Source organism: Rattus norvegicus, chromosome 1, assembly GCF_021556685.1.
Source record: "Rattus norvegicus strain SHRSP/BbbUtx chromosome 1, alternate assembly SHRSP_T2T, whole genome shotgun sequence".
Lineage (NCBI taxonomy): Eukaryota > Metazoa > Chordata > Mammalia > Rodentia > Muridae > Rattus > Rattus norvegicus.
Window position 1 is genome coordinate 80,771,948 of NC_141534.1, and position 14,783 is coordinate 80,786,730.

Genomic DNA, 14,783 nt, shown 5'->3' on the forward strand with positions numbered 1-14,783 from the left:
AGTTCTGTGCTGATAGGACTAAAGGTTGCATTTTGGTAATGTCCCAGGTGTAATCCTGGCATCAATCAGTCTAGGTGTTTCATCACCTGAAACAGCTGGGGTGATGTGATCCTTGCTGTTTGTTTTAACACACACTGGTCACTCCATTGCATATGGACTCTTTGAGAAAGTTTTGCCCCACCCCCACCCTTGGAGCCTCCCTTAGGTAAGCTGTAGCCAATCCCGTGGGGCTGAAGCATAGACATGCCAATGCCATGCCTAGATCAAGGATACACATTTCACTCTCTGTACTTCCTCTACTCTCTACCCCTAGCTGTGCATGTCCTTGACCTTGGTCCCCAGGGGTGCAAACGAAACATAAAACCAGTAACCTGCATAGACTGGTAGGGTTATAGAAATATGTACAACTAAACAGTTGCCACATTCATTTCCTGTTCTACATTCTCCTTACTGCTGGGTAGTGATTTCTTTGGAGATAATACCTCCAATTCCCTACCACTAGGTAGGGAATCTCATTAAGATGCAGGGTGTTCTAAAGGGAGGTGGAACACACTACATTGTAGGACAGATCCTTTAACTCAGGAAGGAATCAACTCTGGTTGAGACAGTCAGTGAAACTGACCAGGTATACCAGAACCATTATTCCCCAAACATAAATGATAATAAGGATGCTGAGAGACACTCAGACCAGATTGGTCACAGCTGCCTGGCAGAGGCTCTCCAATCTGTACAACTGCCTGCAATTGTGCAGCTTGCCCCAGGTTGTCAGTTTTCTTAAGCCATTACCCTTGCTGGGATGGGCTTTGATGACAAGGCTGCATTTGAGTCATTGCTGCTTCTGAAGGAAAGCCTAACAAAAATCTCTGGTTTACCAAGTTGGATTTTCATGGTATCCATACTTTGGTCTGTAATTGGTGCCCAATCTGGGAATGTGTAGTTAGTATCCGCTCAGGAATAGTGTTGCATGTTACCCTAAGATTTTCTTTCAGTTTTGTGGGAATCCATTAGTAAAACAGTTCATGAATGCTTTCACTTTTATTTCTCAACATACCAGTGATACAAATGTTTCCCACTTACCATTGCTTAGTGATACATGTGAGTTTTATACATAGACTTGAGTGGAATGAAGGATAACAGCATTTAGCCGAGATACCAATAGATCAGAGAGGGTGCCCAGTGAGCCTTCACCCACATCTTCAAGGCCCCTTACTCTTTTGGAGGGTAATGGCCTCAAAAAATGAAATGAGGGAAAGAATGACTCTTTTTCTTAGGATCCACTTGGTCACTGGTAATGCTCAATTGTGGATGGCTCTCCTTCATTTCTTGGATCAGCTTCTGGATACTGGGGTTAGCTTCATCAAATTTCAACCTAGGTTGCAACCAGAGGAGAAAAATGGTTTCTTGATGTTTTGAGCAAACTTAAAGTTCCCACATGCCTTGAAAGTTATCACTTTAATATTACACTGCAAGGTAGAATTGGAGAGTGATATTTTAAATCTTACTTTGTTATATGCATGTGTGTCCATGCATATATTGGTGAAATACACTCCTGCACCTGAATATATAGAAGCTAGAGATTGTCACGGGGGCATCTCTCAACTGATTCTTTACCAAAATGCCCCTCCCCACCTTTTTTTATATTAGTGTTTTGCATGTATGTATGTATGTACACCACATTCATGCCTCATGCCTGGTTCCTGTGGGAGTTCAGAGGAGGGCACTGAATCCCTGGAGCTGGAGTTACAGATGGATGTGAGCCACTTTACAGGTGCTGAAGACAAACCTGGGCCCTCTGCAAAAGCAACAAGTGCTTTTAACCTCCGAGCCATCTGCTTATTCCCAACCATCTTAGTTTTTGAAAAAGGCAGGGTCTCTCACTGACACCCAGGAACTTATCATTTTGATTAAACTGACTAGCCAGTAAGCTGTCAGAATCTTTCCGACTCCTTCTCTAAGTAGTGGAGTTATAGACCTGTATGGCCATGCCTATGTGGGTACTAATGATTCAAACTAAGGTCATGTTAGCACGGCAAGAATTTTACTAACTTCCCAGCCCCAGTATATTGGGTCTCATCTTCGAACTCATTATATAGCTATTGATGGTCTTGGATTTCTGATCTTCCCCACCTCCACCTTTTTTTAAAAATTATTTATTCACTTAATATCCCAATATCAGCCCCACCTCTCCTGGTCCCTGCTCAAAAAACTCCTCCCCGTAACCCCTCTCCTCCTCTGAGAATAGGGAGGCCTGGATATCCTCGTCTCCTGGCACATCAAGTCGCTCAGGACTAGGCTATCCTCTCTCATTGAGCCCAGACAATGTGGATTACAAACTCATACCTTCATTCATTTATGTGTGCTCTAAGGTTCTCATGTACTAGTAGTAGGTACTTCATTAAGTCGTCTATCTTCCCCAGCCACATTTTTATTTGTGATATTTTGAGATAGTATCTCATGCTATAATCAAGGAATGCCTGAGGCTCACCATGTAAGCCCATGTATGGCATTCTTATCTTAACTTCCCAAGGTCCAGAGAACAGGCCTGAGCTATCACACCAGGCTCCCAAATTTCTGAGGCACCATGTTAGACTTGAAGTTTGTTTTCCCTAATAGACAAGTGTCTAACAATTGTGGCTTCTTGGTCTGCCATGCATTTACTCTATGACTCTGTTTACCCACAAGTGCAGCAGAAGGGGTAAGAAGAAGGTTAATATTGTTTGGCAACCACTAGATGTGTTAATACATATCTTTAATCCCAGCATTCAATAGGAAGAGGCAGGCAGATTTCTGAGGTTAGTTTGGTCTACAAAGTGAGTTCCAGGGCTATATAGAGAAGCCCTCTTGAAAAATTAAAATATTATTTGCTGACTGAATGCCCATGGATGAAGCTGATTGCCAGTGAGTGATGTCAATAGTGAACCATTCTGGAGCATTGCATGTCGTCACTACCATCACCAAAACCTTCATGTACGAAACACTATGAAATAGGAAATAGTAGGATCGTACCTGAGTGTTTGGAGGGGACAAATTTGGAGTTTCAAGGATTCACAGAATATCTTTACTGCATCAGTTCCCATGACGTTCTGAGACAGGTCTAGAGTGTTCAGGCTCTTGTTGCTTCTGAGAATCTCAGAGAAGTCTTTGCAGTTCGTTGGAATGATGGAGCATCCACACAGCCTTGCAGACCAAACACAAAACTTAACTCAGTAAGTCTTATCCAGTACTAGATCCTGTATACTCTAATACTCCCCTTCTAGGTAAGTTGTGGTTGCTTGTAAAATAGGGGCATGAGAGTTATGGGGGTTACCAACAAGTTTCTGCTTGGATTTGAATTGTTACAAAGGAGGCAATGTGGTACTGTAAACAGGGTTGAAAGTTTTCTAACAGGGAACTGGATGTCATTTCACTAGATGGTTATACTGTCAAACTGAGAAATATTTGTTTATAACTACAATCTGTGTTGTTTTCAAGTTTAGTCAGAGAAACGTCTTTTTACAGTTAAGTATTGTTAATGAAGACTCTTATAACTGGTTACAATGCTAAGAATAAATGATAAAGTGCACAACCATAGAAGGTCATCTTCATCAACCTCTCTCCTTTCAAGGCTCAGGAAAACATCTTATAAGAGGGGATAGATAGACTAAGAGCTGATGTGAAACACTATTATATGGGTATGGCATGACTGATGTACACATGAACTCACAGCAAATGTAGTTACTTGCATGAGTCCTGTACAAATCAAGCCAGGCAAAATTTCAGCATAGATGAGAGAGGGGCTCTAGAGGCACTACTCCTTACCGACGAGCTATTGTCAGTTGACCGAGGGAGAGTCACTTTGGAGATGAAGACATGGTAGGTTGTCAATGTTTCCACACCTATGTGTATATGATCAGTATTCACTGGACTAAGTGGACTGATTGATACTAATAATAACAATAATAAAAGAACATGAAATTGGGAGGAAGATGTACTAGGCAGTCCCAGGAAAGACTTGGGGGTAGTGAAGGGATGGATTAAAACACATGGTGTACATTTATGAGAATCTTATAGCTTAAGAAGTAGATAATTAATTCAACCAATGCCATGGGTATCATCCTGTATGAAAGGCATATCATTACTCAACTAAGGGCTCAACAATGAGCAAGAGAAGTTTCTTCCCTCAGGGAAAACAAAAAACAGTGTACTGTGTAGTATATGGCATGTACAAGTAAAGAATATAAAAGGAAAGGAGTATCTGGGGGTGCCAGATATAGGGCTGAGAGAATGAAGAGAAGAATGGTAGATCTCTCCAGATAAGGAAAGAGCTCACACAAAGGCCTGATATTGGCTTACAGGTATTGTGTGTAATAATATCAAGCTGAGCAGGCTACACATATGTGATGCATACAATCACAGCATCCATATAAGACTGGGCATGGTGGCGTATGCCAGTGGTCTCTGCATTTGGGAGGACCAGGAGTCAAAAGTCACCTTCTGCTACATAGAGAATTTGAAACTAGCTTGGGATACAAGGAAAAAAGTTGATAACATTATGGGTAGTTGTGGTGAGATGAATTGGTCAATAAAGGTTAAGCCTGATGACCTCAACTTTATCCTTGGGACTCATGTGGTTGAAGGAGAGAACACACTCATGTTTTGGAATGCTCTAACTCTCCTTTCTCCACTAAATAACTAAATATAGTAAAAATTTAAATAAATTTGAGAAGAAAACCCACAGGCAAAACAAAGAGGTCAGAATACAGGCCTGTGTGAGGTCAACACATGCACCTAGATGTTGCTATGTTTGAATAGTTACAGGTGCAAATTCTATATAACTGGAAGATTACAAGATTTCAGAATAGACTGGGCTTTGAAAGAAGAATGGATAGAAGATAACAAAATGAGGAAATAATCTGCTTAGAAGGACAGCTTATATTGAATTTTTTGGTAGGGGAGAAAGATCCATTCCATTTTGAACAAAGATGTCAATTAACTCTAGGGAAACAGGAAAATTAATATGTTCAAAACAGGATAAAGTCTTTCATCTGGGATTGCCAAGTGTGCAGGAGGCAGAGAGGAGAGGCTGCTGAAGTGATCAAGGAAGGTGCACATACAAGGACATGTATACAGGGTCACATATGTGGAATACCAAGCTCATCTCCTGACGTGGCTAAGTTTAGTCCATGCTGTTGAGTGAAATCCATGTGGCAAGCATTGAACTCATGGCTTGGCAGGTGTTTGAGTAATAATATACAGTTTTTATCATGACAGTTATGTTTGCAGCAGATATACCTCATCCTGTTTCCTAGAAGGTACAAATGAGATGCTACACAGAGATATTAGGGCTGACTGATGTTGTGTAGCAATTTCTTTCAAGATAAAACATCCTGTCTTGAAGAAAAGCTCATTAAGACACAGGATGTTAAACATAAGTGAAACAATGGGATACTTGAGGCAGTGGTTCTCAATTTCTGGGTTGAGTCCCATTGGAGGGAGTCAAATGATGCTTTTTCAGGTTTTGCCTAAAACCACTGGAAAATACAGATAATTACATCATGATTTATAGCAATAGGAAAATTACTACTATGCAGTAGCAATGAAAATAATTTTATGGTTGGGGGTCACCACATGAGTTACTAAAGGTCCAGAACATCAGGAAGATTGAGAACAACCTCTCTAAGCGGGGGAGGGGGGCTGAATAATTTTATTCCAAATGGAAGTTCCTTTTCTTTCTTTTTTGGTATTGTCTAGCTTTCTTATTTATTCATAGGTAATACAAACTTTTCTTGCAAACTGTGACATGGTACGATGTCATCCTTAAATGGAATGAAGAACACATCTTTTTCTGGATTTTGGACATTTGAAATATCCAGAAGGCATGTAGTAAAGATATTTTTTCCATAGGATGCTATGGGTTTTTTTTCATTAGATATATTTCTTTACTTACATTTCAAATGTTATTCCCTTTCCTGGTTTCCTGTCCATAAGCTCCCATCATCTCCCCCTCCCCCATACGAGTATTCCTCCCATCCATTCCCCTTACTGATCCCCTCATATTCACCTGCACTGGGGGTCCAACCTTGGCAGGACCAAGGGCTTCCCCGAAGGGAAGTTTCTTAAACTCAGAAGTAAAGCCCCAATAGCTTTAGTAACTTCCCAAAACTGATAGATACATTACCCTCACTATGTATATATAAGCAGTAAGGACTTCTAGAGAAACCTTTAGACTAGCTGAGCTGCCTGAAAGAGACATTCTCCAATATGTTGTTTCACCTACAAGTTCGCAGTGTGCTTTAGGTTTTCAGTTTTCTTGAGCCATTTCCCATTCTGGGGTGGGCTTTTGGTGGCGTGACTATCTTTGAGTCATTTCTTCTTCTGTAAACAACACCCCCCCCAAAAAGAACAACCCCACGCCCATCTTACTATGTAGCCAAGTCTGGCAGTGAACCCTCAATCCTCCTACCTCATCCTCCTGAGTGATGGGGTTTCACCATTACTCCCAGTTTAAAATTTCTTGTCACCCTATTCCCTAAAGATACTGGTATCTGGATTGTACTCCAGGGATTTTGTTTTGATTATCCAGTGGCATTTCCTGTGTGCTGAAATTTTAAAAGCTACAAGCATTTCTATTACAAAATAGAAAAATAGATACCAAACACTGCAAATATACCATACTAATATATGTTACAAACACAAGATAACACATTTTATTTTAAAATATTTAATTGACAAGCTAGATTACATAGTAATACCTACCTGTAAACCTAGCTTGCAGTAAACTGGACTAGAAGGTTGAAAATTTTAGGGTACCCAGAACTATGTAGTAAAACCTGCTTCAAAATATTTGATGAAGTTTATATGCAGGGTATACAACATGATAATTTGATGCCTCTTGTGCATCAATGACCACAAAGAAATAATTTGGTTATCACTATACTTTGTTAGAGCTCCCAAATTTATTGTTTTATACTATTATATAGAATTGTATATATTATAATATAATATTAAAATTTCTCAATATTTACTTTTCCACCCTCAGTCCTTGGAAGTCTTACTCTCTGCTTCTGTAATCTGGTTTTTTAAGTTATTCTGGCATTCATTGAAGATCTATTGATACTAGTTCAAGTAACAACCAAAGTACCACCAACAGATTTGGTAGGTTAAGGAAAGTGTGATAAATATTTACAATTGAGTATTACTCAGCCATAAGAAGATGAGGAACCCTGGCATTTATGACAATGTGAGTGAACAAGGAGGACATTTGTTGAATGACAATCATATGACTGCACTTCTTCTTTTGTTTAAACTGCAAAGCTCTATTTCCCTTTAATCATAGGAATTAAAACAATATTTATCACCATATAATTTGATATTACTTCCGATAAGTACAATATTTATTAAACATGTCTTCAGTTTTGTTAAATAGTGTGCAACAAATTACAATATTCTGCAGCCACAAATTATATGCAGAGTAAGAAGAAACTATTAATCCGATAGTGTAATCTTTCATTTATATCTCTACCAAGAAGAACTAGCAAATCAGATCTTACATATAATGTCTCACTAAACTTTATGCATGGAAACTGACAGACACTGGTTGTGCTGTTTGATACAAAATGGCTGAACTTCACCTTCAGAAGACTAAACCCAACATCTATTTTTTTTTTCGGAGGTGGGGACCGAACCCAGGGCCTTGCGCTTGCTAGGCAAGCGCTCTACCACTGAGCTAAATCCCCAACTAAACCCAACATCTAAACATGCCAATATAAACATCAAAACAAAATATATTCTAACAAACCACGGGAAACGATCTGGAATCAGCAAGGATTACACACATTATTTTATAAACCAGCACACAAAGTTTTAAAACAGTTCTGAAAATGAAGTTAGCTGTCTTGAGTCAAGGGAATAAAAATAAAAGTCAGTATTGACCATTTACAATCTCTGACCTTGTGAAAACGGTAAGAATCTGTTGTAGCGCAGCTACATACAGTACAATTCAGGCAGATTTTTTTTTTATTAACTTGAGTATTTCTTATATATATTTCCAGTGTTATTCCCTTTCCCGGTTTCCAGGAAAACATCCCCCTCCCCCTCCCCTTCTTTATGGGTATTCCCCTCCCCATCCTCCCCCTCTTGCCGCCCTCCCCCCAACAATCTAGTTCACTGAGGGTTCAGTCTTAGCAGGACCCAGGGCTTCCCCTTCCACTGGTGCTCTTACTAGGATATTCATTGCTACCTATGAGGTCAGAGTCCAGGGTCAGTCCATGTATAGTCTTTAGGTAGTGGCTTAGTCCCTGGAAGCTCTGGTTTCTTGGCATTGTTGTACATATGGGGTCTCGAGCACATTCAAGCTCTTCCAGTTCTTTCTCTGATTCCTTCAACGGGGGTCCTATTCTTAATTCAGTGGTTTGCTGCTGGCATACGCCTCTGTGTTTGCTGTATTCTGGCTGTGTCTCTCGGGAGAGATCTGCATCCGGCTCCTGTTGGCCTGCACTTCTTTGCTTCATCCATCTTGTCTAATTGGATGGCTGTATATGCATGGGCCACATGTGGGGCAGGCTCTGAATGGGTGTTCCTTCTGTGTCTGTTTTAATCTTTGCCTCTTTATTCCCTGCCAAGGGTATTCTTGTTCCCCTTTTAAAGACGGAGTGAAGCATTCACATTTTGCTCATCCGTCTTGAGTTTCATTTGTTCTAGGCATCTAGGGTAATTCAAGCATTGGGGCTAATAGCCACTTATCAATGAGTGCATACCATGTGTGTTTTTCTGTGATTGGGTAACCTCACTCAGGATGATATTTTCCAGTTCCGACCATTTGCCTACGAATTTCATAAAGTCATTGTTTTTGATAGCTGAGTAATATTCCATTGTGTAGATGTACCACATTTTCAGTATCCATTCCTCTGTTGAAGGGCATCTGGGTTCTTTCCAGCTTCTGGCTATTATAAATAAGGCTGCGATGAACATAGTGGAGCACGTGTCTTTTTTATATGTTGGGGCATCTTTTGGGTATATGCCCAAGAGAGGTATAGCTGGATCCTCAGGCAGTTCAATGTCCAATTTTCTAAGGAACCTCCAGACTGATTTCCAGAATGGTTGTACCAGTCTACAATCCCACCAACAATGGAGGAGTGTTCCTCTTTCTCCGCATCCTCGCCAGCATTTGCTGTCACCTGAGCTTTTGATCTTAGCCATTCTCACTGGTGTGAGGTGAAATCTCAGGGTTGTTTTGATTTGCATTTCCCTTATGACTAAAGATGTTGAACATTTCTTTAGGTGTTTCTGAGCCATTCGGCATTCCTCAGCTGTGAATTCTTTGTTTATCTCTGAACCCCATTTTTTAATAGGGTTATTTGTCTCCCTGTGGTCTAACTTCTTGAGTTCTTTGTATATTTTGGATATAAGGCCTCTATCTGTTGTAGGATTGGTAAAGATCTTTTCCCAATCTGTTGGTTGCCGTTTTGTCCTAACAACAGAGTCCTTTGCCTTACGAAGCTTTGCAGTTTTATGAGATCCCATTTGTCGATTCTTGATCTTAGAGCATAAGCCATTGGTGTTTTGTTCAGGAAATTTTTTCCAGTGCCCATGTGTTCCAGATGCTTCCGTAGTTTTTCTTCTATTAGTTTGAGTGTATCTGGTTTGATGTGGAGGTCCTTGATCCACTTGGACTTAAGCTTTGTACAGGGTGATAAGCATGGATCGATCTGCATTCTTCTACATGTTGACCTCCAGTTGAACCAGCACCATTTGCTGAAAATGCTATCTTTTTTTCATTTGATGGTTTTTGGCTCCTTTGTCAAAAATCAAGTGACCATAGGTGTGTGGGTCTTCAATCTGTTCCCTTGGTCTATCTGTCTGTCTCTGTACCAATACCATGCAGTTTTTATCACTATTGCTTTGTAATACTGCTTGAGTTCAGGGATAGTGATTCCCCCTGAAGTCCTTTTATTGTTGAGGATAGTTTTAGCTATCCTGGGTTTTTTGTTATTCCAGATGTTCTGTCTAACTCTTTGAAGAATTGGATTGGTATTTTGATGGGGATTGCATTGAATCTGTAGATCACTTTTGGTAAAATGGCCATTTTTACTATATTAATCCTGCCAATCCATGAGCATGGGAGATCTTTCCATCTTCTGAGGTCTTCTTCAATTTCTTTCTTCAGAGTCTTGAAGTTCTTGTTGTACAAATCTTTTACTTGCTTGGTTAAAGTCACACCGAGGTACTTTATATTATTTGGATCTATTATGAAGGGTGTCGTTTCCCTAATTTCTTTCTCGGCTTGTTTCTCTTTTGTATAGAGGAAGGCTACTGATTTATTTGAGTTAATTTTATACCCAGCCACTTTGCTGAAGTTGTTTATCAGCTTTAGTAGTTCTCTGGTGGAACTTTTGGGATCACTTAAATATACTATCATATCATCTGCAAACAGTGATATTTTGACTTCTTCTTTTCCGATCTGTATTCCCTTGACCTCCTTTTGTTGTCTGATTGCTCTGGCTAGAACTTCAAGAACTATATTGAATAAGTAGGGAGAGAGTGGGCAGCCTTGTCTAGTCCCTGATTTTAGTGGGATTGCTTCAAGTTTCTCTCCATTTAGTTTAATGTTAGCAACTGGTTTGCTGTATATGGCTTTTACTATGTTCAGGTATGGGCCTTGAATTCCTATTCTTTCCAGGACTTTTATCATGAAGGGGTGTTGAATTTTGTCAAATGCTTTCTCAGCATCTAATGTAATGATCATGTGGTTTTGTTCTTTCATTTGTTTACATAATGGATCACGTTGATGGTTTTCCGTATATTAAACCATCCCTGCATGCCTGGGATGAAGCCTACTTGGTCATGGTGGATGATTGTTTTGATGTGCTCTTCGATTCGGTTTGCCAGAATTTTATTGAGTATTTTTGCGTCGATATTCATAAGGGAAATTGGTGTGAAGTTCTCTTTCTTTGTTGGGTCTTTGTGTGGTTTAGGTATAAGAGTAATTGTGGCTTCATAGAAGGAATTCGGTAGTGCTCCATCTGTTTCAATTTTGTGGAACAGTTTGGATAATATTGGTACGAGGTCTTCTATGAAGGTCTGATAGAATTCTGCACTAAACCTGTCTGGACCTGGGCTCTTTTTGGTTGGGAGACCTTTAATGACTGCTTCTATTTCCTTAGGAGTTATGGGGTTGTTTATCTGGTTTATCTGTTCCTGATTTAACTTCGGTACCTGGTATCTGTCTAGGAAATTGTCCATTTCCTGCAGATTTTCAAGTTTTGTTGAATATAGGCTTTTATAGTAAGATCTGATGATTTTTTGAATTTCCTCTGAATCTGTAGTTATGTCTCCCTTTTCCTCTTGGGCCAGGGATGTGGGCAGGGGTCAGCAGTGTTGGTGGTCTCTTCCGCTCTGCAGCCTCAGGAGTGCCCACCTGACCAGGCGGTGAGGTCTCTCTCTCACGGGGTTTAGGAGCAGAGAGCTGCTGTGGGCCGGGATCCGCTGGTGTGGGACTTCCGGTAAACACAGGAAGTGCCCGGTCCTAGAGGAATTTTGCCTCTGTGTGTCATGAGTTCACCAGGCAGTTTTCTTGCAGCAGAAAAGTTGGTCTTACCTGTGGTCCCGAGCCTCAAGTTTGCTCATGGGGTGCTGCCTAAGACCTCTCCGCGGCGGCAGCAACTGGGAAGATCTGCGCCGCTCTTTCCGGGATGACTGCACTTCTATTCAGAGTATTATCCATCATGAGTCTTGCACAATTGAGGGCTGTCATTAAGAGTATTTGATTGATGCTCCTAACTTGTCTGGGATTTGTAGGACAGAATCAAGTAGACTCCATTGACCTTACTGAAGCTATAGGTACAATATCCAACTCTCATCTCTATAATTCTTGGAAGTTGGGCAGCAGTGGGTGCTTCTGCTTGGCCTGATGAATCTCATATTGAAATTTTTTTCAGAGGAGGTATTTGTATATCCTGTTTCTGTAACTGTATTATGTGTTCATATGTGAATGTACATATGTGCCACTGTGTTGGTACTGTTTTCAACATTTTTCATCTCATATTTTAAAATGTTTCTCTATGAAGCTGGGATTTGTAATTTGACTTGAAATTACTCTTTGAGTCCCAGAGATGCCCCAGTCCCTGCTTTCCCAGTGCTGACATTGTAGGCATATACTATCACACTTGATTTTTTATACTTTATGTTGATGCTGGAATATGACCCTCAGTCTAACTGACTGCACAGCAAGCAATCATATCCACTAGCTAACCTTTTTTAAAAGAACAACTTTAGGGGTTGGGGATTTAGCTCAGTGGTAGAGCGCTTGACTAGAAAGTGCAAGGCCCTGGGTTTGGTCCTCAGCTCCGAAAGAAAGAAAGAAAGAAAGAAAGAAAGAAAGAAAGAAAGGGAGAAAGAAAGAAAGGAAGAAGCAAAGAAACAAAGAAAGAACGAACAATTTTATATACATGGTTGTGTAGCCAATGAGGTAAAAGAAGGGAGTGGATTCTCTGGAGCTGGTGGTTACAGCCAATTTGGAGCCACTTGATGCGAACTTGGGAACAAAATTAATATTCTTTGTGAGCAACAAAGAGACCTTAACTTTTGAGCATTATCTCTATAGCCCCCTGCCTGGTGATTTAAAAGAAGATTCAACTTGGTACTAGAGAGGTAGATCAATGGGTAAGCCCTTGCAGTCAAGCCTGCCAGCCTGGGTTTGAACTTTAGATCTCATGTGTTGGGAAGAGAGAATCAATTCCTTCATGTTGTCCTACTGACCTCTATGTACCAGCTGAAGATGCAAATACTAGAAAAATATGATACAATACTCAACTGACTTGACTCAAGATCTCCCTACTGCTCCTGAAGGCATTTGCTACACTTGAAAGCTTCTTTGAGGTACAGATTGCAGTTCAAAAAGGTACAACTCACCACAAACTTTTCAAGTTACTCCTGGGGCTCTTCAAAGCCTCACACAAAAACTTTGCACCTGTGGTTCCAATGCGATTTAGCCCCAGATCCAAGTGCTTCAGGCTTGGTGCTTGTCCGAGCATCTTTGAGAGATAGTGGCAACCATTGCTGGTGATGTTACAGGACCACAGACTGGAAAATCACATGCAGAGGGATGAAAACCAGAAACAAATAAACACCTTAGTCCATTTTGGGATGATGCACCCAAACGACAACCTTCAACCTCAACCCATTGGTATTAGTCAAACCTTAAACACATCTACAAATAATATTACATGGCATCAACAGTATATATATATATATTGCATATATATATATATATATATATATATATATATGCAATAACGATTTGTGGGAAGAGGCCATAAATTTGAATGCAAATGGGGAAGGATATATGGTAAAGTTTGGAGGGAAGAAATGGAAGGGAAAATATTGTAATTACATTTTAATCTCAAAAAATTATGCTAAAATTAAAATGGATCCTACAGATTCCACATAAAAACCGGGGTCATATCGAGCTTACTGATCCCACCTCTATCCAACCATGTATACTTTTTGTTGCATAGTGCTAAAAACAAACTTGAAGAAGATGTTAGGCTGGCATAGCACTTGGGAGTCTGAAATAGGAGAATTGATTTGAATATAAAGCCAGCCTGGGCAAGGAGATTCTGTCTTACAGAAAAGACAGGAAGAATGTAAGATGGAGAGGAGTGCTGTGAAATAGTGTCTTCTGGACAGGACATGAATGCAGCACACATGAAGTCACAGTAACCTTGGTTATCTCCAGAAGACCAAGTCAGACAAAAATACTATAATATGGGGGAGGGTTTCCGAGGACCTTCTCCTCTCACTACTAAAAACTATTAATAGTCAATGGCTGCTGGAGGAGGTAGGGTCGCTATTCTTTGGGAGGTGCCTACTGGTAGGTTGTGCTTCCCTCAAATGGATGATCCCACACCTGAATTTGTGTTAGCAGTACTAGTTGGACTCAATGGTTCATACTTTACGAAAATTTAAAAGAAGTAAAAGAAGTCCAGGAATGGTGGCACATCCTTATAATCCACATACTTGGTAGGAGAAGGAGAATTCAAAGTCTTGTATACAGTGAATTCTAGGCCAGCCTGGGATACATAAGACACCACCCTTGACCAAAACCAAAACCAAAACCAAAAAGGAAGTCAGATCTGAAAACCAGATCTTCCTCCCAATTCCCTATAGAATATTAACACCACAAATTCTATAATGGTGGAAATAACTGAAGCTAGGGCTTTACTTAAGCTACATGGAACCATTACCACCCAGCGCCCCACCCCCCACAGCTCCAATGTCTGCAGGCAGAGAAGACTTACACCAGGGTCTGTAGTTTGCATTTGGGGAAGCTTAAGCTTTCACATAGTTTTTTCACTCCATTATCTCCAAGTTCATTCTTGGCCAGGCTAAGGTGTGTTAGAGTCTGGCTGACCATCAGAACAGAAGAGAGGTCCTTGCAACAGACTTCAGTGAGATGACAGTTCTCCAACCTGTGGATGCGTCACACAACTGAACTAAGAAGGACTGGCTTACCAATAATAAGTCTAGGAAGGGGAGAGGCTTACAGGGACCCACTCAATTCAACTGTTGTCTATGAATAGACTTTAGGAGAAGGGAAATTACTATCCTTAATTGTGTCTCTGCTGAGCCCATCAGGCTTTGACACATAGCTATAAACCCACAGTCTTTTTTTTTTTTTTATTAACTTGAGTATTTCTTATATACATTTCGAGTGTTATTCCCTTTCCCGGTTTCCGGGCAAACATCCCCCTCCCCCCTCCCCTTCCTTATGGGTGTTCCCCTCCCAACCCTCCCCCCATTGCCGC

General features: G+C 40.5%; 1 protein-coding gene across 1 annotated transcript in view; it reads right to left on the bottom strand.

The window, feature by feature from the left end:
* Positions 1-1,016: 1,016 nt before the first annotated feature.
* The window catches only part of Nlrp2 (NLR family pyrin domain containing 2), a 39,188-nt gene continuing 25,421 nt past the window's right edge, over positions 1,017-14,783 (bottom strand). The window contains exons 8-11 of the mRNA NM_001426910.1: positions 14,277-14,447; positions 12,889-13,059; positions 3,007-3,177; positions 1,017-1,369 (exon numbers count right to left, since the gene is read on the bottom strand). Of these exons, the coding sequence (NP_001413839.1) occupies positions 1,231-1,369; positions 3,007-3,177; positions 12,889-13,059; positions 14,277-14,447 (652 nt within the window). The 3' untranslated portion in view covers positions 1,017-1,230. The remainder of the gene's footprint in view (positions 1,370-3,006; positions 3,178-12,888; positions 13,060-14,276; positions 14,448-14,783) is intronic.